The sequence below is a fragment of the Echinops telfairi genome, unplaced genomic scaffold (genome assembly GCF_000313985.2).
Source record: "Echinops telfairi isolate 266 unplaced genomic scaffold, ASM31398v2 ScPeMD7_7424;HRSCAF=8462, whole genome shotgun sequence".
Taxonomy (NCBI): domain Eukaryota; kingdom Metazoa; phylum Chordata; class Mammalia; order Afrosoricida; family Tenrecidae; genus Echinops; species Echinops telfairi.
The window spans coordinates 2,119,996-2,145,535 of NW_022111324.1; the positions used below are offsets into that span (position 1 = coordinate 2,119,996).

General features: G+C 38.6%; 1 protein-coding gene across 1 annotated transcript in view; it reads left to right on the forward strand.

Annotated features, from left to right (window-relative positions):
* The window catches only part of NUF2 (NUF2 component of NDC80 kinetochore complex), a 38,736-nt gene extending 20,209 nt beyond the window's left edge, over positions 1 to 18,527 (forward strand). Inside the window, exons 6-14 of the mRNA XM_004706767.4 lie at positions 3,330 to 3,427; positions 4,838 to 4,911; positions 6,350 to 6,443; positions 7,314 to 7,376; positions 10,309 to 10,446; positions 12,109 to 12,249; positions 13,445 to 13,620; positions 14,533 to 14,668; positions 18,191 to 18,527. Of these exons, the coding sequence (XP_004706824.1) occupies positions 3,330 to 3,427; positions 4,838 to 4,911; positions 6,350 to 6,443; positions 7,314 to 7,376; positions 10,309 to 10,446; positions 12,109 to 12,249; positions 13,445 to 13,620; positions 14,533 to 14,668; positions 18,191 to 18,328 (1,058 nt within the window). The 3' untranslated portion in view covers positions 18,329 to 18,527. The remainder of the gene's footprint in view (positions 1 to 3,329; positions 3,428 to 4,837; positions 4,912 to 6,349; positions 6,444 to 7,313; positions 7,377 to 10,308; positions 10,447 to 12,108; positions 12,250 to 13,444; positions 13,621 to 14,532; positions 14,669 to 18,190) is intronic.
* Positions 18,528 to 25,540: the final 7,013 nt, after the last annotated feature.

The window sequence follows — 25,540 nt, forward strand, 5'->3', positions numbered from 1 at the left end:
ACATCGTTTCTCAAAACATTTTCTCTCCACTTAAACCCCCGACATTAGGTCCTCATTTTTCCCCTCCCTCCCCCGTCCCCCCTCCCTCATGAGCCCTTAATAGTTTATAAATGGGTATTTTGTCATATCTTGCCCTAAGGTCTTTTAAAAAATCCTATTGTAACATTTTTTAGTTTACATTTCTGAATACTTTTTGTGAATTTCTAGTCGGTTGCTGTTGAGTCACGTTCAACTCCCGGCAACTCCATATGTTCTTAGTAGACCTGCTCCATAGTGCCTCCACCAGGTCCAAAGCACTGGTTTATTGGTAGTGGACCAGTGCTCCAGTCTTCTCACCACTGGACTGTGGTAGTCTGCCACTGAGCTGATGCCAACTCAGCAAGCCTATAGAACAGGGTAGAACTGCCTCGTTGAGATAGCTGTAATTGTTTATAGGAGTAGAAAGCCCTGCCTCTCTCCTTGCACCAACCCCCACCCACCCAAGGAGCTAAGAACTGGCCCAATTCCTAACCACAATGTGTAATCAATGATTGTTCCACAGGGCTCCTGTTAGTAGAGTAACCAACGGCTGTCTGTTGGCCTTGTATCCTGTGACCTGCTTCAATCTAAAGGCTGTTTGGGCGATTACTTAGGATTTGCTGCATCATTTGTTTGAGAGCCAAATTTTTCTTTTCCCGTATAACCCAAATGAAACTCCTTGCCATCAATTTGATTCTGACTCATAATGATTCTGTAGGGTCGAGTAGAACTTTATAGTTCCCAGGCTGTGAATCGTTCGTTATAGGAGCAGAAAGCCTCATCTTTCTCCTGTAGAGTGGCTGGTTGGTTTGAGTGATGACCTTGTGGTTGGCGGCACAGGGCTAACCATTATGTTGCCAGAGCTCCGTTATAAAGTGCTTGTTATTTCTTTTTTCTTCTGCACTGGCTAGAGCTTTCAGTATAATTTTGAGTTGAAATGAGACGAGGCGTTATTAATGTTGTTTACTGAGGGAGATCTACGAGGGAAAGCTTTTATCCTTTTATCATTAAGAGTATAATATACTTGTACTTTCCTGCTCTTGAGCTTTGTGTTATTGTACTCATGAATTTTACCTTTCTACATATTATAACGGGAGCCCTGGTGGTGTAGTGGCTATGCCTTGGGCTGCTGTCCGCATGGTCTGCGGTTTGAAACTGCCAGCAGCTCGGGGAGAAAGTCTGGACCTTCTACTCCCTTAACAATTAGCGTCGTGGAAACCCACAGGGGGTCACTGAGTCAGCTCTGACTGCACGGCAGCAAGTTTGGTTTTGTTTGGTGATTTTTATTCACATTCTTTTACATAGATTCCAAATTCCTATGTGGCATGGTTTTCTTTATCACTGCAGGATTTTATTTAGCCTTCTTACAGTGTTGGTAAAAGGTTTTATTTCCTCATTTTCGAAAGGTGTTTTGGTTGGGTGTAGAAGTCTGTCCTTCAGTGCTTTAAAGATATTGTTCCAAGTCTTTTAACTTAACATTGCTTCTGGGGAGATGTCTATTATTGTTCTTCCCTTGTTCTTCTTTTTATGGGACTCCAGTCACACATTTGTTATCTTGCACATTTGCTATGCTGCTTAATAATGTCCCGTAGCCCAGGATAGATTCTGTTGATTTTACGTAGATTTTATTGCTCTGTCTTTAACTTCACTAATCTTTTCTTCCAGAATTCTGATTTTCTGTAAATCCCATTTAGTATAAATCCCATTCACATATCTTACTGTTCAGTACCATACCTTGATTGTGGCCTTTTTTCCTCTTTCTCTCCTCGTTGTGGTTATGTCCTCCTTGCTTCTTGGAACAAGTGGAGCGTACAGGTCGTCCCTGCTGTACCAGGGTTCCATTCCAATGACTCCCTTGTAAGTAGGTTCTGGTGTAGTTGATTCTAGTATAAGTTGAATACCTTTCCATTTTTCTTTCTTTTCATTATTACTGCCTTTTATTATCAGTATCTAAGTAAACCAGATCTTTATTTTCTCTTGGAGGTAGGCATGAGAATAACACCCGCAAGTTATATGTATGCAACATCCTTTCCGAATGATAAGATGTGATGTCCCAGAAACAAAAAAGTATAAGTAGTTGCCATAACTGGAATGTGTTGTAAGTTGGAGACTACCTGTATTTTAAAAGGCTGATTGCACATTCTTACCATCTAAATCTGTTAAAAACCAAACTCACTGCCATCAAATCAATGCTGACTCATTTTGAGGCTGTAACTGTTTATGGAAGTAGAAAGCACAGTCTTTCTTCCAAGGAGCTGCTGGTGATTTTTGAACTTCTGACCATGCAGATTGCTGTCCAACACTTAGCACCACAGCATCAAGGGACCTTAATCCTATTATCTATGTTGTATTTGAATATGTTTCTATTTGTTGATTTTTCTCTGTTATGAATATTTTCCTGTTTGTGTACATGCATAGGAGCCTTTGTGGTATGGTAGTTAAAATACTTGGTTGCCAGCTTAAAGATTGGCAGTTGGTACCCACCAGCTGCTTTGTAGGAAAAAAGATGTGGCTGTTGGCTTCTGGGAAAGATGTACAGCCTTGGAAATCCTATGGGACATTCTGTGCATGAAATCAACTTGGTAACAGTGAGTTTAGCTGGGCTTTTGGACCTGCCGAGTCAGTTTTACTGGTTGTCAAACATGGTAGATTTTACATTTTTGGGTGTTGGATATTTGGGGTATCATTTTAAATATTTCTTTTTCCTCCTCTGGTGATTTTCTCACACATTCTTGCATTGATTAGTATTCAGTTGAAAACTTGAGGGGACCCCTCAGTTATCTTCAGAGCTCTTCTTCCTTGTTCTCCCCTCTTTAGTACTCAGTTTTATAAATTCTAGTTGCCTTGGTCTCTCTAAATTTGGGGCTTCTAATTTTGTTTGACTCAGCAATACCTCTAAGCTGTGCATTCTCCTTGCAAATCTAGTTGTAAAATAACTGCACATCAGCTTGTAACTTGAATACACTTTACAGCAGTGAACTGTAGCAGTCATGACTCAACCCATTTGTGTCACTTTTCTCATGTCTGCCTCCTGTTGGATCATGTCTTTTGTTGAGAATGTTAAATGTGGTCCATAGATTCCTTGATGACCAAAAGTGAAAATCCTGGTCGGCTTTATTTCTTAGTTATTATGTAAATGCAAAAATAATAACTGATACATAAGTTACACAATATTTTCTGCACACTGGCTAATTATTGTATACATACAGTTTTAATTATATGTAGTATAAGCAGATCACATGGTGGGATGATGAATTTTCTGTTTTACATTACATTTCAAACAACTTAAGAAGTCTTGTCTTGTATTTCAGAAGCAAAACGGACATGTCGGTTTTTAAGTGGCATTATCAACTTCATTCACTTCAGAGAAGCATGCCGTGAGAAATACATGGAGTTCCTTTGGCAATATGTAAGATGCAAATACATTTTTAGGTCACAAACCAGATCGGTAATAATTTGTATAAACTATAAATTTCTTTTGAACATTTGTTAATGGTTATCAAATTGTTGTGTATGGCCTTTAGAATCAATTTTATATTTATGTGAATTTGCTTTGTATATACTGGAGAACACAGTTCAGAATGAGATATTCTTTGTTATTTGGTAATGGGGGAGAGATAAGGTTTCTAGTTTAACTTTGTAATGGAGGACCCTTTCCTGTGTTTGGAAGAAAATATTTTCTGTGCTTCGATGTTTGCACACACACACCGTAGTGTTCTTTAAATAGCTGATACTTAAGGGTTGTGTTTGCCATTTAGATAACGGCCTGCCTGGGCTGTTTTTGTTCCCTTGTTCTTCATTGTGCATGCCTAAAACTGCATTCTATAATTTGGTTTCGAGGCCGTCATTTTAACCAGGAAGAAAAAATATTTTCTAGCCTTCAAAAAGGTAGAGAGTTTAGAAAGATTATGAGTCCTGTGCCTGATTTGTCCCGTTTATCTTCAGTTTACTCTCATAATCCAGAAAAGCACCAGAGCATCACCAATCAGAAAACATTAGGCTGCAGGTACCCTGACGTGTATAGAGAACTACTTCCTTGCACCGTCATGCTTGTCTTGTGTCCCCTAAATAAGATACATGCTCCAAAGCTCATACCTGCACATGCATACACTGCGGGTGCTTTGAAAAGTTCATGGGTGGGAAAAAAAAGAAAGGAATTTTTCTGTAAACTTTTTGAAGTTCCTCGTGTTCTGCTTGATTTCTGTTTTTACCATAGCTCAGACTGTCCCCTGACCTCTGGAAATCCTTCACACAGTTGAGTTTGGTTGTCACTTTTCTTTGTTCTCAGTACTGTAACAATTTGTTTTATAGATTTTAATTCATTTAAATCAGGAGCCCGGGTGCTGCAGTCGATTAAGAGCTGGTCCACCAACTGAAAGGTCAATGGTTCAAACCCACCAGCCATTCCTCAGGGGAAAGGTTAACCCTTTCTGAAACCCTACAGAGCCGGTCTGCTGTACCTTTTGGGTTGCTATGAGTCAGAATTGACTTGTGGGCAGTGGATTTGATTTTGCCTTATTAGTGTCTCTGTCTCTTTGGAGACTGCTTTTAGTCTTAAGTGTAGAGAGTAGTTAGCCTTGGAGACTCCCAGCACCTAGGAGAGCTCATGACTGATAAGACTGCAACATTTGTGGTGATTAAGTAAGTAAATTCCTGATTTACTTCTCATGAATATCTAATGTTATGTTAAATTTTGTATTGGTCAAGGTGAAATCTGTAGAGTGAAGGAACATTTTGTAATTATGCTGGTAGATTTTTTTTTAGCACATGACTGATTCTGTTTGAAAATATTAACAGATTATTCAAATTGTTTTCATAGAAATCTTCTGTGGACAAAATGCAACAGTTAAACACTGCACACCAAGAGGCATTAATGAAATTGGAGAAGCTTGAGTAAGTGGGAGATTTACAAATAAATGTAATTTCAAAATGCAATTGTGAATAATATTATTTTGACCCTCCAGTCCACTTTTAGTCTCTCATCTTCCTTACTGGATTGTAGAATCTTTCAAGTTGTCTTTTTGAAAGGAAAACTAGTTTAGCTTTTTCCCCTCCTAACCTTAATTATATAATATATATCCTTTCACTTTTTTCTTAGTGTTAATGAGTCAGCCTGCCTTATTTAAAGCCACTAACTGCTGTCTTACATTCTATCAGACAATCCTTACCTTAATCTAGGTGAGCAGTAACTAGCTGCTGAACCGCTTGTCTTTCCTTCTGATCGGTTCCTTCTGATAAACATTTTACCGCTTTTTGTTTGATCCATTAGGAAAAAGAATGAAGAAATATTACTTCTTGCCTTATATGTAATGATTTTAGGTAGAAGGTTTTTTTTAAATCCCTCTAATTTGTAGATATCTTTAATTTTTTCTAACCTGACTTTGGCAAAAATTAACTTTAGAGACAACAGTAAGCTGAAAAGAGTGGGGCAAGAGAGGGATAGTAAAATTTGTCATGGTAAAAAAACACCGTGAATCAAATCGAAAGAAAAATGTCATTATGAGAGAGGTTATTTGAAACAGATGCAATCAAGCATTAATAACTAATAGGAAGGCCCATGTAATATTTTTAATATACAAAAAGCTCTTGCAAACTAATAATACGAAAAAAGATAATAGAAAAATAAGCAACAGCTATAAACAGAACTACAGAAAACTATTAAAAAATATGGAAAAGTGATTATACTCAGAAAAAATCACTGCCCTCAAGGCCATTTGACTCCTTAGCAACCCTATTGGATTGACCAGCACTACCCCTGTGGGAGAAGTGCCGGGGGTCTGAACTGATGACCTTGCAGTTAGCAGCCCAGCATATGACCCACCATACCACCAGGGCCCTGCATTGCACCCACTACCAGAAAAATGAAATTAACATGTGATGGATAGCAGTAGACAAAAACTAATGTTGAGAACATTCATATGTAGAGACCTGAATGTGTGTACATGCTGATAGGAAGGGCGGGAAGAGTGGGAGAAATGGACCACACCGGATTGAGCCATGGGAGAGGAGAACCAGAGCAAAGGTGGAGAAATTAGCACTTGCCAGAAGGGATGCCCCTTTATTTTATTGGGAGTGCTTTCAGAAAGGATTGGGGTGTACGCCCATGAGTAGCCCATAGATTTGGGGGTAGAAATGGAAACACTCTTCTGATCTTGTTTTCCCTGTGGAATAGAGGACAGCTTTTCTGTTGTAAAGCTGTCATGGAGGGATGGTGATACAGAAACATGAAAGGAGATGGCTTCTTGGACTTCAGCTATTTGAGAGTAGGCATTTCATTTTAGCCTTCAAAGTTAAGGTCTCAGTAAATACTATTTTACTTTGCTGTGTTTAGTTCTGTTCCAGTTGAAGAACAAGAAGAATTTAAACAACTTTCAGATGATATTCAGGAATTACAACAATTGATGAATCAGTTTCATCAAAAAACAGTAAGTCTGTTGTTAAACATCTTAAAATGAAAAAAAAGAGAGAAAGGAACAATTTGTTTTTGTAGGTGTGGAAGGCCATGTGGTGTGATAAGAGCACAGTGCTTTCAGTTACTAATGAAATGGATATATTGTCCAGCCCACTTAGCATCACTAACTAGTCTACTAAATTCTATCATGCAGTTTGCACAGGGTACGTAGTTTTGTCAGCCACGGTCTCTTAGTTGCGTTGCCAAAGCTATGTTCTGTCTTGTTGACTCCCATGTTTTAGCATTTGCTAGGGTCGTCCTGCTGCTCCTGAACTGTGCATTGAGGGGCACTGACTTGGCAGCATGCCCTCTGCGAAGCCGGAGGATATGTGAGCATTTCTAGGAGAACAGTGCAGTTCTCAACCTCTCAGCTGTTGCTTAAACAGCTAACTCAAGATAGTTCATATTTTCAACATTAGGGCACATTACTTTCCTTTTAAAGCTACTTTTTTTGAGAAACTCAATTTTGACTGTTTACTCAGGAAAATTATCACAGAATAGAAAATTAGGGTGTCTGTGTCTGATTGGACTCTAAGGGTTCAGAGTTTTGTGTAGTGCCCAATAGATACACAATTTCAGTTAGGAAGTAATCGTGGTTATTTAAGGAGTTTCTTTTTCAATATGGATTTTTTTTTTCAAGGATCTACTAGCCAGTTAAGACATAAATAGTACAATTAATTTGAGCGATTAATTTAATAAATTAAATATTTCTTTTGGCATTAGAGAAAGTTTTAAAATTTCTGTTCTTATTCTTTTTTCTTAGCTTTATTTTGTAGAAAGAAAGGATTGAGTAGTTCAATTATTTTTAAATCATTACAAAACAATTGTTTTCTGTTTCCCTTAGGTAGTGCTTCAAGAAGGAAATTCCCAAAAGAAATCAGATATTGCCGAAAAAACCAAGGGTTTGGTAAGCATCTTTTCATTTAGCTAACATTTAAGTTTGAATAGATTATGTGGAGGAGTATTTTAACTGTGGGGTTATCACCAAATGTTTCTCCCTTATTTTTTTCCTCCAAAATGAAAATAACTTTTTTCCCCAATGAACTTTAGCAAATACCCATTTTTAAAGTATGGAAACTTCTTAAAGGTTTGTCTTAAAACAAACAGCCATCTAAGTGAGGCATAACTAAGTCAACAGGAAAAAGCATACCAGCCTGTGTGATCCAGAGATTGTAAATAATAAAATCCAAATCGGGAAGAAGGAAGCATATCAGAATTTAAATTCCAAACTCCTGGTTTGCAGAGCAGAATGGATGACAGTGAAAGCTCAAAATCCATTTATAGGGAAGCCACATAGATTAAGCTTCTGGTGAACCCCCAACGTTGTTAATAGCATTGCTATCAGATAGAAAGCATTATAAAATGGATTATGCTAGATGTGGTTAGGATAAAATGTAATATCTTATCATTTTATCTCCTTTATGACCCATTCTAAAGTTGTTTAAGTTCTTAATACATTATTTCGTTTTGATTGGGTTTTTTCTCGTTTATATTTTGTCATTGCTGTTGAGTTTTGGTTTTGTTTTAGGTGATTTTCTGTATATGAAGTCTAGGATGTCAAGCTATAGAGTCAGTAACGAGATTAATGATAATTAATTACTTAGGGGCATGGCAGGGTTGGGAAGAAATGGGCGAGCTTACAAAAATGAGTTCAAGAAAGACCAAAATGTTTTGAAATCAATAGTGATGATGATTGGACAACTCTTAAATGACTGAAATCTTAAATTGTATGATGTGTGAATTATATACCAATAAAACTTATTTTTTAAAAGAGTTTGGAAACTGTTAGATTGTAAACAAAGTAAAAATCATCTGGAATTTTACCACGCAATTCGCTGTGTAGCATTGATTACATTTCTCTATTCATTTATAACAGGCAGGTTCAAAAAGTTCAAGGAAAAAATGGAGTTAAACAATGGTGCAATTTTTTTCACGAATCATCTGAATCCCTCTTGTACACGTGTGCCATTTTACATAAATCATAGTGTACAAATGTTCTCAAATCTGTGTTTTTCCTTTTGCAACAGAGAGCCATCACATCTATAAAAACCTTCATTATTTTAATGGCAGCATATAATTGTCCCCTGTATGTGTGAGAAGGCTTCAAAAAATTCATTGAAAATGGAATTAAAAAGTACTGAGAATTTTTAACCAACTTTTGGAAGCCCCTTTATATATGCCATAATATTCCAGCTCATAGTAACTATAATACAGATCCTTCAAATCCCTATTCATGGACTTTCATAGTATTTCTAATTATTTTTGCTGTCAAACTTCAATATGAGGATGTATATGTGTGGGCTACAAGCACAAGCCATATTTTACATATATATATATATATATATTTGTGCACCTTGCTCTGTTTCATCTTTGGCCAAAGTAATACCATTTAAAATTCACCACACTGCGAAACTGACTTCTGAAAAGGTGTACCAATTGGCATTCCTACCAGTAAAACACAAGGGTGTGCCTTTTCCTTGTGTCAACAGTATTTTTAATTGTTCATGAACTTGTTTGGTGTAGTTCAATTTAGGCTTTTCAAAATGGGAAGAAAAATTATGAAAGTTGATACTATTAGGAAATTATTTCTAATTTTGTAGAGTATTAAAAATAGAGTAGAAGAGGAGCTGATACCAAGAGCTCAAATAGAAAGTAAACGTTTATAAAATGATGATGGCGACATATGCACAAATATGGTTGAAACAATCGATGCAGCGAATGTTGTAAGAGCCCCAATAAAATGATTTTTTAAAAAAGATTAGATAGTGTGATGATTTACCAATGGTAAGAATAAAATAACAGGAATAGATTGCTCAGTTTTGACCTCTAAGTGTCTATAAAAAATGTTTAAAATTATGCAAATTACATAAGCAGCATTGTAATACATGTCTGTTATGAAATATCAAATAACATAGACAGAATCAGGCATGGAAAGCCCTTTTGCACAACCCTACTCCCTTTTAGGGGTGGCACCGCCCTAGCCCCTGTCCTTGCCAGTCCCTGCATATGTACAACTGTACCATGATTGTGTTCTGTTTGGGTAGAAATGGGTTTGTGTTCCTGTTGAGCTATGGGTTTTGTTTTCATTAATATCTTTATATTGCTTAGAAACCTTTCCATGTCAGTATATGTAGTTCTAGATTGTGTAAATACAATATCAATATACATTTTCATCAACACATTTGGGAAAGTGGTCCATAGGATTTTATTGTTGCATAATTCCAGATTAGCACAGAAGGTTTTAGAGAATTCCCAGATATGTTCATTTGCATTCATGAAATGACAGCATTGACTTGAAATTCAGCGCTGAGTGCTCTTACTGTGTCTGGTTCCGAGAGAACAAAGATAACTGTCCGTACCGCTAAGGCGTGCAGTCACTTAGGAAAGACACACATGCATAATTGCAGTATAGTGTGCGCACAATCATTATAATGATGGCAGAGGGAAGGTAGAGGAAATGGGAACAGAATTTTCAACAATGACTACAAATACACCAAGTAGTGGGATCATGATTTTCTAGGTGGGCCATATTTATTGGCTTACGGAGAAAGCACTTCAGTTGTCCAAAATTTAGATCTTAATAAGGAACTGATGAGAGCTGAGACTGGAAAGGAAGGTAAGAGCCGAATAATGAAAGACCTTGAATATCATACTAAGGAACTTGATCCCTAACCTACAAACAAATGTGAGCTATTAAGCCAGGGAATGATATAGGTAGAATTTACTTTACCTCACTATAAGGATCATAAACCTGATTTCTTTGTTATTTTCTATTCTTGGGATGGCGCATCCCCAAGTTTATTAGTCGTATCTAATAAATGAAAGTGGTTTCTTAACAGAATGAACTGAAGTTGTCCCTGACTGCTTTGAAAGAAGTACAAGAAAGTCTGAAAGCAAAAATTGTGGATTCTCCAGAGAAGCTAAAGAATTATAAAGAGAAAATGAAAGATACCGTCCACAAGCTTAAAAATTCCAGGGTTAGTTCCTTCTTAATAATGTTTTGCGTTTTTTCTTTCCTTCTAGCAAACTCTGGTTTAGTCATTATTTTCTAATTTCTGAATTATTTGTACTTCTGATCCTTAAATTTTGAACCTGTAGTTCTTCTTTAAAATGGATATAGATGAAAGAAATATAATTTTAAGTTATACATTCAATCATATGTTAAATTTTTGATGAATTTCATCTTGTGATGAAAACAGAAATACCCTGTCCTCTTTGAGATTTAGTGTCTTTCTTATAAGACAGAAAGGTAATTATAAATTTGAAATCAATTGCATAATTATAAACTATGATGTGCCTTGGTGGTGTAGGGGTTACATGTTGTGCTGCGAGCTACAAGATCAGCAGTTCAAAACAACCAGCTACTCTGCAGAGAAAAACAGGGCTTTCTACTCCCATTAACCGTTACAGTCTGGGAAACCCACAGGGGCAGCTCTCCCTGTCCTGCGGGGTCGCTCTGAGTTGCCATTGACTCGATGACAGTGAGTATGTTTCTATGAAACACGTCTGGGCTTCTCTGAAATAACACGATGATGGGAACCTAATTTGGCAGCGCAGCAATTAGGTGGACCAGGAAAGGAAGTGGAAATTGGTGTTGAGAACTAAAGGGTGCTAAGGTTACCTGGGTAAATTGGATATTGCAGAGTATTGGAAGAAGCGGGAACAGTCTGCAGATTTTGTGAGGTAATTAGGAACAAGTTATGTTCAAGGAACAGGGCACGGTAAATGGAGAGAGCAGCGCAATATAGTGATGTAGAAAAGGGCAGTGAGCAGATTATGTAGGGTGCTGGATGGGCAAGAGCACATCGTTTAGACAGGATGTAGGGACATGGTGTGATTTGTTTTTAGACGTGGCTTGTTATGGGTGATGGATTGAGACCGGATGGGGTGGGGTAAACGTGTATAATCAAATCCTTGACAAGGTTTTAAACTGTTATTTAAAACACTGATTTATCTTTGAATTTGTTATCCATGCCGTTCCTGATATTTAAGAATTATCATGCAGGAATGGGCAAAGATCAGCAGAACGAAAATGAAAGCCCAGGAGCAGAGCTGAGTAGTTCCTGGAGAATTTACTGGTGCCTCTCACACTATTCACAAAAGTAAATTCTTTGTGAATTAAAAATGTAACAGTTTTAGATAGAGAACATTTGTATAACCTTGAGTAGGGATAAAAAAAGAACGTTTAAGTATTTATCTTTCGATTGTGCTTGTGATACACATCTGTTTGTTTAGAAGAGGTATTAATCTTTGTAAAAGATGTAGTTAAAAGTAGATCATTCCCACATATCAGTGAATCGTAGGGAAACTATAAATGAGGCATAAATTGCCCTGGAGTGCCTTGAGTAGCATCAGGGGTGGGACCATGTTTAATCTCATCAGGAATAACCTTTGGAAGGCACTGGAAAAGTCACAGCAAGTTTTCTTTTGTTCCAGGAAATTTGGCAATTAAGCAGCCATATGATAGGTGTTTTAGACACCTATCGGTAGGAGTGCTTTGTTACTGATCTAGAAACTTAATTGTTCTTTGCTTTTAAGCTTTCAGTATTAAGTGCAGAAATTATTTAAGAGCAAACAAATTGACATTACTGCAGTTACAGAAAGCGGAATATCTGTGGGTTTCTTTTTTTCTTTCATAGCAAGAAGTGATGGAAAAACACGAAGCTTATCGAGACTTGGTTGACTGTCTGCCTTCGTGTCAGCTGGAGGTGCAGTTATATCAAAAGAAAATACAAGATCTTGCAGATGATAGGGAAAAACTAGCCAATGTCTTAAAGGAGGTTTGTATTGTGTGGAATTTTTATGTCTTTATTAAGTTGTAGTTTATTATTGTTTCTTGGATTTTATTTTATTTTTTTGTTCGTACTAGAGCGGGATCATAATGCAGTATAAGATAGCAAAAATATGCCAGAGATGAAACAGTTTTCTTTATAAAATAGCAGTAATTGACCCATTCTAATCTTCAGATGCTATGAATGCTAAATTAATTAACATAGTTGATTGGAATGTAAGTTTTTTCTAATAATTGGAAATTATCTTATAATCAGTAAGCATAAACTTCCAATTTTGTACTCAGCATAGCATGTAGGTCCTATAAAGAGATTTTAATGTTTGTGATTAGGCTCTGCCCTGAAGAACAAGAGCTACCACCAACATTATTAAAGTTTCTTAGACTAGCAGCTTACAAACCATCTTTTACTTCGTCATACTAACCTAACATTGCGTTTGTGTAAAATATCGTTTTGAGGGGGTTCTCTTCTTTTGGGTATTTAGGGGTTTTCTTGAGGGAAACAGGAGTCCTGTGGCATATTGGTTACCCCTTGGTTGGGCTGCCATCCAATAGGACAGCAGTTTGAAACCACCAGCCTTTTCTCGGGCGGGGCGTGGGGGCTGGTAAAGAGTAAGTCTCGAAAGCTCATGGGGCAGTTCTGCCCTGTCCTGTCGGTCACTACGAGTTGGCATTGCCTCCATGGCGGTGAGTTTGGGTCTTTTGGAGGGGTAGAAGGTAAAGAAAGTACTTGAGCTGAAAAAATGATTGAGATGTGGCTTTTAATTTTTCTGTTTTACCCTTTTCTCTTTTTCCCTAGGACCTTGGTTGAGATCCTAACTTCCACTTAGCTCTAGTCTTTTAGCTCATTTTCCTAATGACATTTCTGTGTTTCAGTCCTTGCTGTTAGAATGTCCAGGCAAACTGATAGAATAACTTAAAAACTGCACACCGGGGCATGCTGTTTCTTAAGGCCCATAATGCTCCTAGTGTGTTTGTTTGTTTTCCCCAAAACATCACAGTCCTGATTCCCTAGAATAAGTTTTCAAAAGTCTCCTTGGTTCAGTCAGTAATCTTCTGCCTGGCTTCCAGGACTTAAACCGTTTTATCTCATTTTAAAATTATACTTTATCATGCTCATCCTAGGAAATCTTGTTTATAAATACTAATTAGTTGCATTGATTTTAAATACTTCTCATAAAATACAGTGCCTGAACTTGGAAGACCAAATTGAGAGTGAAGAATCAGAACTGAAGAAATTAAAGACCGAAGAATACTCATTGAAAAGACTGATGATTGTGAAGAAGGAAAAACTCGCCACAGTACAATTCAAAATAAATAAGAAACATGAGGATATCAATCAGTACAAACGCACAGTAATTGAGTATGAAGTCATTCTCGGTTTAATGTATTAAAAGATAATTAGGAAAAACTAATCCATTCTCAGCCACGAGCCAAAAATGACTATTTTAAAAAGCGATTCCACCTTTATGTGACTAAAACAGATGAGTTAATTATGAAAGTGATAATGCTGTGTTCACATTTAGAGATGTTTTATTTAGCTGCTGGTCTTTTGGGTTTTGTGGGGGTTTGGGTCCTCTACATATCACAATCCCAATTCAGTAGCATAATTAAGTGTTTATGCTTCTTTCTGTGTCCTTGAGGGACAGTGGTGTAAGGGTACATTAGAATGAATTGCTTCGTCTTGTAGCTCAGCTGGTGTGTAGAAGTGAGTGTACATGTTTTGTAGGAAAGTCTTGTTTTTGCTTATCTAGGTAAGAAGTAATCTCCGAAAATTTTTAATTTTGTTTCTTTGGGGTGTTTTCATTGGTATGGTCTTCTTTCTCAATGGTATTCTGGTAGGAAGGCATGTTTAGAATCCGGGCCTTAGAATGCTGTGTTACTTCAGCTCCTGCAAGGTACACACAGATCATCTGAGTGCATCATTCGTGACAAGAAAAAGGGCAGAGCTTATGGATTTGGGGTTTTTGTCAAACTGTCTTCTAGGAAAGTGGGAATGAATCACATTTCCACCAACTGTATATGAGTGTTTTCAACTAGAAATAAGTAGTAACTTAAAATTTCCATTTTAAGTACAAAATAGTTCATATATGCCGTAATGTGAGTATCTCACCACACTGTGGGGCTTTCATCTATCTGTTTTTATAGCTTGAGGAATGTTTTAGGTTTATTAAGCAAATACACATGACCACTTTGGAATAAAAATTAGACTCAGTATGTGTGTTTGTAGATGCTTAAGAAGGAATCTAATTTAACTAATGTTTTTCTTTCCTAGGGACTGCAATAAAGTTCAAGAAAAAAGAGGTGCTGTCTATCAGCGAGTGGTCACAATTAATCAAGAAATCCAGAAATTTAAGTTTGGAATTCAACAGCTAAAAGATACCACTGAAAGGGAAAAACTGAAATCTCAAGTGAGTATGTGTTCGTTAAAAAAGTTGCTATCACTTAATCTCATGAGTTTAAAATGAACATGGCATCACTCTCTTTATGAAGATTTTGGGGTAGTTCTCTGGAGTACGAGCTGGCTCCACCGGGTCTTTGCTTTTTCATTGATATCTTGTTCTACCGTCCTTTACCTCTTTTCTTACTTGCCTTTTCCCCCTCATAAAAGCACCTCGTCATATACTGTTGCCCCGTGAAGGTTCTGAGTTTGCTGTTGGTTTTGGTTAATGTAACTGGATAATGACTTTAAGTAATGCCCTCTCAAAAGTATTCCACATCATTGTTACATATATTTTTCCCTGAAAACGCCACCGCATAGAATGCTCCCTGTATGGCATGGGACTTAATATCTTCATAGTTACCTAAAATTACTTTAATTCTTTTATTCTTTGCTAGTTTCAAGTATTTTTATTTTGTCACATCACAAAGTCTTAATAAGAATAGTCATCTCTGTTTGTATCATTTAAAATGCTAATAAAATGTCAATCTTTACCTATTTCTTTCCTTTATTAATTCTCAAACAAGCAGTTTATTCCTGATATATATTTTTAACCATTCTTCCCTTAATTTTTGAAGTTTGATGTATAATCTTTTTTTTTTTTTTTTGATGTATAATCTTATGATTATCTCTCCTTTTTTAAGTAAATCATTTTATTGGGGGCTCTTACAGCTCATAACAGTCCATTCATCTAAGCACATTTGTATATATGTTGCCATCATCATTTCCAAAACGTTTCTTTTTACTTAAGCCCTTAGTATCAGCTCCTCTTTTTTTCCCCCTCCCTCCCCCGGTCTCCCACCTATGTGATCCCTTGATAATTTATTATTTTTCATATTTTATACCATCCGCTGTCTCCTTTCACCCATGTTTCGGTTGTTCGTCCCCCTGGGGGTGGAGCGGTGGTGGTATGCGATCAGTTCCCCCTTTCCCCCCACCTTCTCCTTACCCTCATGGTATTGCTTCTCTCAATATTGGTCCTGAGCTAGTTTTCTGCTCTAGATTCTTTGTGTCCAGAGCTCCTATCTGTAGCACTGTACATTGCGCTGGTCTAGCCAGATTGTCTTATGATCATCTCTTGACACCTTTTGCTTTCTCCTTTTTCTTGTCATAACACAAAACCTCTGATATCTAGAAGATATACATAAATGGTTGCTGTCACTACCTTCCTTCATCTGCATGTTTTTAATTCTAAAAGAGCCACAGTAGACAATTGTTTACCACTTCTCAGGAATACTTGTACCCTTAAAAATCAGAAATATGCAAACTCAAAATTATCTCAAGGCTACTTGGCAAAGAAGACAAGGAGAAAAAGAAGAAAGAAAAGAAAAGAAAATGGCATAGTCCACCTACCCAATGTATGAGACTGCTTTCTGGTGTTCCCTAGTCTTTCTTTTCTTTGCGTGTTCTAGTTTACTTTCCACTACCCAGTTACGCCTGCTACAGTTCTAGAGTAGAGCTAGAAGGGCCTCAGGCCATTTTTAATCCTGCTTCTTATTAAAATCGTGTATTTATTTGTGATTAGAGCTAATAGTTTAAAATCAAGAAAAGTGCTTGTCAGGGTTGTGCCTTTTCACTTTACTTAATTGGGTCAATCAGTGAACATATAATCTGAGAATCTGGAATATAGGCTGTAAAAGTAAAAAAGCAAAATATTGAATGATGCAGGAAGCAATAAAAGAAGATGGAAGGAACACCTGCTGGTGAGTCACTATTCCAAAAGAAGCTAGTTGACATTCAACTTTTCAACAGGTAGCATATGGTCAAGAACCAATGGTTTTGAAAAGGTCAAAGCCGCACTGAATACAGTGGCAAAGAACGATGCTCTAGTAATTGATGGAATACAAATTAAAATATTTTAACAAGCTGATGCAGAGCTGGAGACTTTAACTTATCTTTCCATCAAGAAATTTGGAAGACAGCTACTTGGTCAGCTGGCTGGAACAGATCCATTTTTGTGCCCATTCCAAAGAAGGGTAACCCAATGGAATGTGGACATTTTTAAACAATATCACTGATACCATATGCAAGTAAAAATTTCCTGAAGATCATTCACAAAAGACTGCAGCAGTACACCAACAGGGAACTACTGGAAATTCAAGCCAGTTTCAGAAGATAACATAAGTAATGTGATTGCTGATATCAGCTGGATTTTGACTGAAAGCAGAGATTACCAGAAAGATATTTATTTGTGTTTTATTGACTGCAAAAATATTGGACTGTGTAGATGGATCATAATGAACTTTGAATAACATTGCAAAGGGTGGGAATCCCAGAGCGCTTTATTGTCCTCTTGTGGAACCTGCACATAAGCAAGAGTATATGGTTTGAATAGAACAAGGAGACACTGGATGGTTGAAAATCAGGAACAGTGTGTGTCGGTGTGCCCTTTCACTAAGTTGAGCAAATCTAAGAAAGTGAATTATATGAAGAATAACGTCAACAGAACTAGAGGAAGACTCAATAACAACTTGTAATATGTAAATGGCACAACCTTGCTTGCTGAAACCAAAGAGGACTTGAAGCACTCATGGGTGAAGACCAACGATGGCAGCCATGTGTGTGGATCACACCTCAACGTAAAGAAGATAACAATCCTCAACAGTACCAAGATAAACAGAAAAGTTGAAGTTGTCGGGGATTTCAGTTCACTTGGGCACATAATTCATGCTCATGGAACAGCAGTCAAAAAATCACAGAGCATATTGCATTGGTCAGATGAGCTTAGAACAGTGTTAACGAGCAAAGCTGTCTTCTTGAGGGAGAACGGGAACCTGACCCAAGCCAGGGTACGTTCAATCCTGCATATCCACAGGAATGTCGGGCAGTGATTACAGAAGTACAAAGAAGAGTTAATATATTTGAATTGTGGTATTGGCGATCACATGCAGATGATCCAATACATATATTTTGGATTGCTCTTCGGAAGGAAGGATGGTGAGACTCATGTACTTTGTACATGTTATCAGGAAAAACCAGTGTCTAGAGAAGGGCATCATGCTAATAAAGTGGAAGTTCAGTAAAAAAGTAGAAACACAAGGGTTTTGGGTCTCCACGCCTACCCCCCTTGTTCCCATCCATATTATTGTTTGTTTTTTGTTTTCTGATGCCTGATCCCTGATCCCATCTATACTTCTTGACAACACAGGCTGGTCTTCTTCTCCTATGTGGGCTTTGTTGCTTTTCTGCTAGAGGGCCAATTGTTTAACTTCAAGGCTTTAAGACCCTAGATGCTCCAAAGTTAAAATCTTGTCATGCGAATGATGAGTAATTTTGTTGTATATGTCTTGAAATCCAAGCCGTTATCATGTCTGCTTGGTTTTTCCTCAGCAGCAGAATTTTTCTTATGTGCCAGTGCTTGTACGTATGTGTGTGAGATCATTTATACTGTAAGGTATAATTAACATATATGAGTGAGACTATTGGAAATTGCGTAACTTGTTTTTAGGTTACTGCATGGAATAATTCTTATTCTGTCTCATCTTCTCACTAGGAAATATTTCTCAACCTAAAATCTGCTTTGGAGAAATACCATGAAGGCGTAGAGAAGACAGCAGAGGACTGTTATGCTAAGATAGATGCGAAAACAGCTGAATTGAAGAAAAAGATGTTCCGATTTCAACCTGATTAACAAGAATGCTGCATTTCTGCTGTGCATGGCTTGCCATTTTTCTTAATCAGTTCAGAAAGGGAATTGCTAAGTTGAAGCTAATGGTAATGGAAGTGTCATGATCGCCAAATGTCAGTCTGCACTCCTGTACTCTTGCCGGTGGTTATTTTCTAAGAGTGCACTTTCACAGACTCGCTATTAAAATAGCTCGTACTGCTCACGTCTGTGTTCTGCCCCTCTCTTCTTTCAATGCTGCTTTAAGTAAAACAAAAGTAGTATATTTAAAATATGCAATGCTACCATTTTAGCCTTGGTTGCTCTGTTTGTTGTCATACAGAGATGAGCATTTATTGAGTCTTGGTTGTGTGGACATGATTTGATGGTGGTGGATTGGGGTTTTTTGTTTGGTTTGGGTTTGGGGAGGGTTTTTGATGCTCCTTGCGACAATTCTGGGTAGATATATGTATCTTTAGTACTGCTTTATAGATGAAGTAAGACTGACAGAGTAAGTAAATGAGCCAAGACCTGAATTGTATGAGACAAGCCCTCTTGTTTCACCTGTGCCCACTTCCTTATCTACCATATATATATACTCGAGTATAAGCCGACCCGAGTATCAGCCAAGGCACCTAATTTTACCACAAAAACTGCATTAAAAATGTTCTGAAAAACTCGGCTTATGCATGAGTATATATTATAATTACTTGAAAGAGAAATCATCTACGCCTTCACTAATATCTTTGGTATATGTATGTGGGAAATTATTTAAAACACGTAAAATCCTTAGAAATAATGCCTGGCATGTAGTAGACAATCAGAGTACGTTATCTGATAGTATTTAGAAGTCATAAGATGTTGGGGTACTTTTCTGTTTGCCAGAGAGAAATTCTTATTGTTGGTAGAGACTTTGTAATTAAAATAACTCGCAACTGAAACTCAGGTCCCTACTTTGCCCTGTGTTAAAAGTAGTGGTTAAAGTAAAGCAAAAATAGCTGTATTTGAAACATAACTTTTCTGTTACATTTTGGCATTTGTTTCTGGTAGTTGTCATACAGAGGAGTCCTCACTGAGAGGGAAAGCAGCTCTGGAGGGGGGCGTGAAAACCAGACGCCCTGAGAGAAACAGATCAGGGCACAGAATGAAGTTATTGGCCTGACCCTCCCTTCCTCCCTGTTAAAGTACTCATACATTGTAATCAACTGAAAGGTGTGCTTCTGAGGCTAGGTAAGAGGTCAGCTTTTACTGCAACTAAATTTCAGAAATTGCAGCCTGCCCATCATGGCATTGTTATTTCTATCCATGCTAATCCTTGTAACTTTGAAGGTCACAGAAAATAGAATTAATAACATCCACTGTTTGCTTTTTTAAAATGAACACTATTTGTCCTTCATCATCTTTAAGTTCTTTTTTTTTTTTAAGATCATTTTATGGGGGCTCTTACAACTCTTGTGACAATCCATACATCAATTGTATCGTCATATTAGTACATATAATGCCATTGTTCTTTTCTAGGCATTTACTTTCTATTGAGCCCTTGGGATCAGCTCCTCTTTATTTCCCTCCGTGCCGCCCCCCCCTTGTGGCCCCTTGGTAGATTATAGATTGTTATTTTCATATCTCACACCGACTGCTGTCTCTCTACCCCTCTGGTTTCTGTTGTTTTTCCCCCTGGAGGTGAGGGTGTGGTTATGTGCTATTCATTGAAATCCGTATCCCCATCCTCTCTACCTCTCCCTCCCTTCTCCCTACCCTTTTGGTATCACTGTTGTCATTCCTGTTTTGGGTTCCATGTGTTGTGAGTTTTCTCTTGCCTATCCCTGTGTGCATGCTCTGGTCCAGTCTAGAGTGGGAAGCAGCACTGGGATCATGATAGTGGGGCGTGAAGAAACCTCAAGGAACCAGAGGTATATTGCGTGATCCATCGGTGCTCTACTGCACCCTGATTGACTCATCCCTTCCCTGCGACCCCTCTGTGGGGGGATGTTCCATTGTCTACAGATGGGCTTTGGGTCTCGGCTCCGACCCCCCTCATTCTCACCAACATGTTTGTTGTTTGTTATGAATTTTCTGATGCCTATTACCCAGTCCTGATGACAGCTCATGATCACACCAGCTGGTGTGCTTTTACATGTGGTCTTGTTGCTTCGCTGTTGCATGGCCGCTTGTTTAACCTTAAGCCTTTAAGACCTCAGACACTATTATCTTTTAATAGCTGGGCACCATCCACTGTCTTCACATCTGCTTATGCACCCATTTTGTCTTCGGCCATCGTGTCGTGGTAGCGGAGTAGGCATCACAGAATGCCATTTTGTTAGAACAAAGTGTTCTTGTAATGAAGGAGGGTATGAACTGAGCCCCAAGGCCCATCCGCAGCCTCAGTGTATTGCCTTATAACTATATGTACATAGGCCAATACCTCTTTTTTTGGATTAATGTATTAACATAATACCTCTAGAGCTTTCCTGTTTCTTTTTGGTTCCCCCTGCCCCACCATCACGTTCCCCCTTCTTCCACCTCTTAGTACTTCCTCTCAGACTGGTGTTGCACTCATACCTACAGGATCTCTACAACCTCCTAGATGTTGGCTTAATTCCCTGGTTGTTCCCCTGTCTATGGTGTTGTTTGGTCACTACACCCTTCTCCCTGCCTATCTTTAAGTTCTTAATGTCCAGTACTTTTTTCTATTTTTTCAGTAGTTCCAATCTCTTTGTTTTCTTAATTCTGTTCCTTTCTTTTTTATTTTGGTTCCTTTCTATTCAAACATTTTTTAATTTCAGTTTGAAGATTGTTACTGTTAACTCATGAAATAGTACAGATGAATTGTTCAGTCTCATAAGCGTATTCCAACAAACAGCTTGTGAGCCTCTAAAACAGCAGTTCTCAACCTGTGGGTTGCGGCTGGTCAAAGGCCCCTTCACAGGGATCACCCAATTCATAACAGTAGCAAATTTACAATTATTAAGTAGCAATGAAAATAATTTTATGGTTGGGGGGTCACCACAACATGAACTGTATTAAAGGGTCGCGGCGTTAGGGAGGTTGAGAGCCACTGCTCTAGAATATCAAGTGGAAAAATTCTAATGTCATCTTCAATCATAATACTCCTTAACACCAATGTGATTTCCTCAGGATAATCTTGCCATTCAGATACTTAAGTTAATTGTTGCATAAAAAGCAAACTTTTTAGGTTAATGTTCTGGGAAATCAGGAGTACAACATTAATTTCCTGTGTAGCACTGCTTTAGATTCATAACGTGATTTCCTTTAAATTAAAAATTTTGAAACCAAACTACCTTTTGAAGTCGTATATTTGCTCAAGTATAAAATGTGATTACATAATTGAGTTTATGTGCAGATCAATAAAGCATTTCTCCAAAATCATGGAAATCTTAAACAAAACCATCAAACGTGAAGCTGTTGTTCCTGGACATAATCCTCCATTAGGGCTGCATACTTCTGAAGGCAATGTCTCTCTGGCCTTTCCTCGGAGTTTGGCACACTTCATTTTGTGCTAGATCCAAACGGCACTTGGGGCATTTTCAAGGGTCTTAAATCATATTCCTTTTGTTTCTTTCTTTTTTAAATCATTTTATTGAGGGCTCGTACAACTCTTACCACAATTCATCCATCCATCCATTTTGTTAAGCACATTTGTATGTCTGTTGCCATCATTCTCAAAACATTTTCTTTCTATTTGAGCCCTTGGTGTGAGTTCCTCATTTTCCCCACCCTCCCTCCTTCCCTCACAGATGCTCGATAATTTGTAAATTATTATTATTTCATGTTTTATACTGTCCGATGCCTCCCTTCACCCACTTTTCTGTTATCCGTCCCCCAGGGAGGGGGTTATATGTAGATCATTGTGATCGGTTCCCACTTTCTTGCCCTCCTGGTATCTATTCTTGTTATTGGTCCTCCGGGGTTTATCTCTCCTGGATTCCCTGTGTTTCCAGCTCTGAACTGTACCAGTGTACATCCTCTGGTCTAGTTGGATTTTTAAGGTAGAATTGGGATCATGATAGCCAGGGAAGGAAGCATTAGAGAAATAGAGGAAAGTTTTATGTTTCATTGTTGCTACACTGCACCCTGACTGGCTCATCTCCTCGCAACCCTTCTACAAGGGGATGTCCAGTTGCCTACAGATGGGCTTTGGGTCTCCACTCCGCACTCCCCCTCATTCACAATGATATGATTTTTTGTTCTTTGATGTCTGATAGCTGATCCTATTGACAGCTGTCACACAGGCTGGTGTGCTTCCTCCATGTGGGCTTTGTTGCTTCACAGCTAGATAGATGGCCCCTTGCTTATCTTCAAGCCTTTAAAACCACAGATGCTATGTCTTCTGATAGCTAGGCACCATCAGCTTTCTTCACCACATTTGCTTATGCACCCAATTTGTCTCCAGTGATTGTGTCAGGAAGGTGAGCATCTTGGAATGCCAGATTAATACTACAACAAAATGTTCTTGTGTTGAGGGAGTACTTGAGTAGGGGCCCAGTGTCCATCTGCTACTTTAATACTAGACCTATAAATACATGCACATTGTTTCAATGTTCTCTGAATTTAGGGGGCAAAAAGAAGTCTGAAGGGGCCAAGGCCTAGGCTGTAGAGTGGTTGAGCTAAGGTTTCACAATGACTTTCTCATAGGACAGACCTTGCTGTGCTGGAAGAAAGTGGATTGCTTGATGGGAAAGTAGGGTCCTCAACACCACTTTGCTGGCCCTTTTCTCACCCATGTGGTTTTCTTCTGTGAGTGTTCTTCACACTTCTTTATAATAAATGTCTATGACCTCTAAGAAAATGTATCATGATGCTCCCTGCGGCATTGAAAACAGCTACCATAACCTGAACCGAAGTGCCTACCTTAAATAAATCTTTGAAATCTTAATCCATCTGAAATCTGTCATTTTATATAAAGCTCCCAAACCAAACTTATTGCCACTGAGGTGATTCTGACTCATAGCAGCACTTCCATAAACTTGTTTCAAAACTTCATTAATTTGGGGAGATGTCCACTGGAGTTTTGTTAAAATTGATATTGGCCAAAAAGTATCCCTGTTTCTTTGGAGGCACTCCAGCCAAACTAAGAAAAGTGTACTGCTGAGTGAACTTTGCAGCCACCTTCTGATTGTGGGGACATGCTTAACACTTACTGTTTCGAAGAAACCTATGTAGGCAAGTCCTAGGGTCTTAGTGGCAATACTTTTTGACATACATGTTTATGCTAAAAATAAAAATATTGAAGTGTTTTATAGACTGTTAAATGTTTCACAGGAATAGTTTCTGTACAATCACATTTTAATACATAACTGATTATGGCTATAAGTTTCATAAATTCACAGGTTTTCTGTGCAAAGCATCGTTAAAGCAGTTATTCTTAACTTGAGGTAAAAGGGTAAATGCTGTCACGTTCTAATTTAGTTTTATATTATTTCATGCTTCTGAAGCTGTTTTGCTGTTGGATTTTTTTTGTTTGTTTCAAGATAGACGTAGGTTTATGAGAGTGCTAGATTTGTCACCAAAATACTATTACTGTAAGCCAATCTGCTAATATGCAATTTCCCAGAATGATTGGACAAATTTATTATATAACACTTTACTGACAATCTTCTTTTAATTCTGATGGTATTAAATAACTATCCTATGTACTTAATTATTCACAGGTCAGGTAGGGAAGTCTACACCAATAAGAGCCATAAAAAGGTCCATTTTAAAATTGTACGGAAGGTTGCCTCTGCAAGGAAAGCAGCACTTCCCCTGCTTTTCTGCTCTGTTAAAAGCGCGTGATGGAACATTTCTCCTGACCCTATCAACAAAGGAAAGCTGTATGTAGCTGCCAGTGTTACCCATCACCCCCATCCCCGCTTTTCACCCCTTAGTGTTAAGTCCCTGCCTTGCTGCATCCTGCGGCTGAAATACCAGCTTGACTTCCCCACCTCACAGACAGTGCTGGACGGTTTCTACACCGTGTTCCAGCAGAATACAAGTCTGGTAAACTTCCTGATTTCCGTGGCTTTTCAGACACTCACTTTTATCACGATCATATGCTTTTCAGTGAGATAACAGTATGGATTAGTGTCTATCACATGGTTCTGCAAGACAAGCAAATTTCAAGTTTGTTTAAAGTCATTTGCAGTCACAAGCCATCACAGATTTAAGGTCTCTAGGTGTCATAGTGGTAAAGCGCTCAGCTGATAACTAGAAGGGCAGCAGTTCTAATCCACTCCACAGAAGAAAGATGTGGCAGGCTGCTTCCATAACAATTTACAGTCCAGAAAACCCAGTGAGGGCAGTTCTTCTTCATCACATAGGGTCACTATGAGTTAATACTGATTCACTAGCAATGAATCAATGGGGTTGGAGGTGGCAAAGATAGCTTGTATTAGAACTCAAGTCTAAAGGTTGGCAGTTCAAACCCATCCAGTTGCACAGCAGAAGGACAGGCTTGGTGATTTGCTTCATTTAAGATTATAGTCAAAGCCCTGGGATCATTCGACTACTAACCTGGGATTATCTGCGTTCGAATCGACTAGACATTAACTAGCGGCTACAAAATGGCTTATTCGTTTTGGAGTGCCTCTGAATGGTGCTAGTTGTAGCCAAAGCTGCTGCTTTTCTGGTGTTAAACTGCACTTTCTGAAGAATCAATCAAAACAAGAAGAATATTTGCATCTGTACCGGCCTGAATCTCTCAAGGAGCAGCTTTTCTCCTTGACTCCTCTGAGTACTCCATACCTGTCGGGGGTAAGACCCCGCAGCTCAAACGTGTCTGTTCGTACCTGTCGGGGTAAGACCCCGCAGCTCAAACGTGTCTGTTCGTACCTGTCGGGGGTAAGACCCCGCAGCTCAAACATGTCTGTTCTTACCTGTCGGGGGTAAGACCCCGCAGCTCAAACGTGTCTGTACCATACCTGTCGGGGGTAAGACCCCGCAGCTCAAACGTGTCTGTTCGTACCTGTCGGGGCTAAGACCCCGCAGCTCAAACGTGTCTGTTCGTACCTGTCGGGGGTAAGCCCCCGCAGCTCAAATGTGTCTGTTCGTACCTGTCGGGGGTAAGACCCCGCAGCTCAAATGTGTCTGTTCGTACCTGTCGGGCGTAAGACCCCGCAGCTCAAACGTGTCTGTTCCATACATGTCAGGGGTAAGACCCCGCAGCTCAAACGTGTCTGTTCCGTACCTGTGGGGGTAAGACCCCGCAGCTCAAACGTGTCTGTTCCATACATGTCGGGGGTA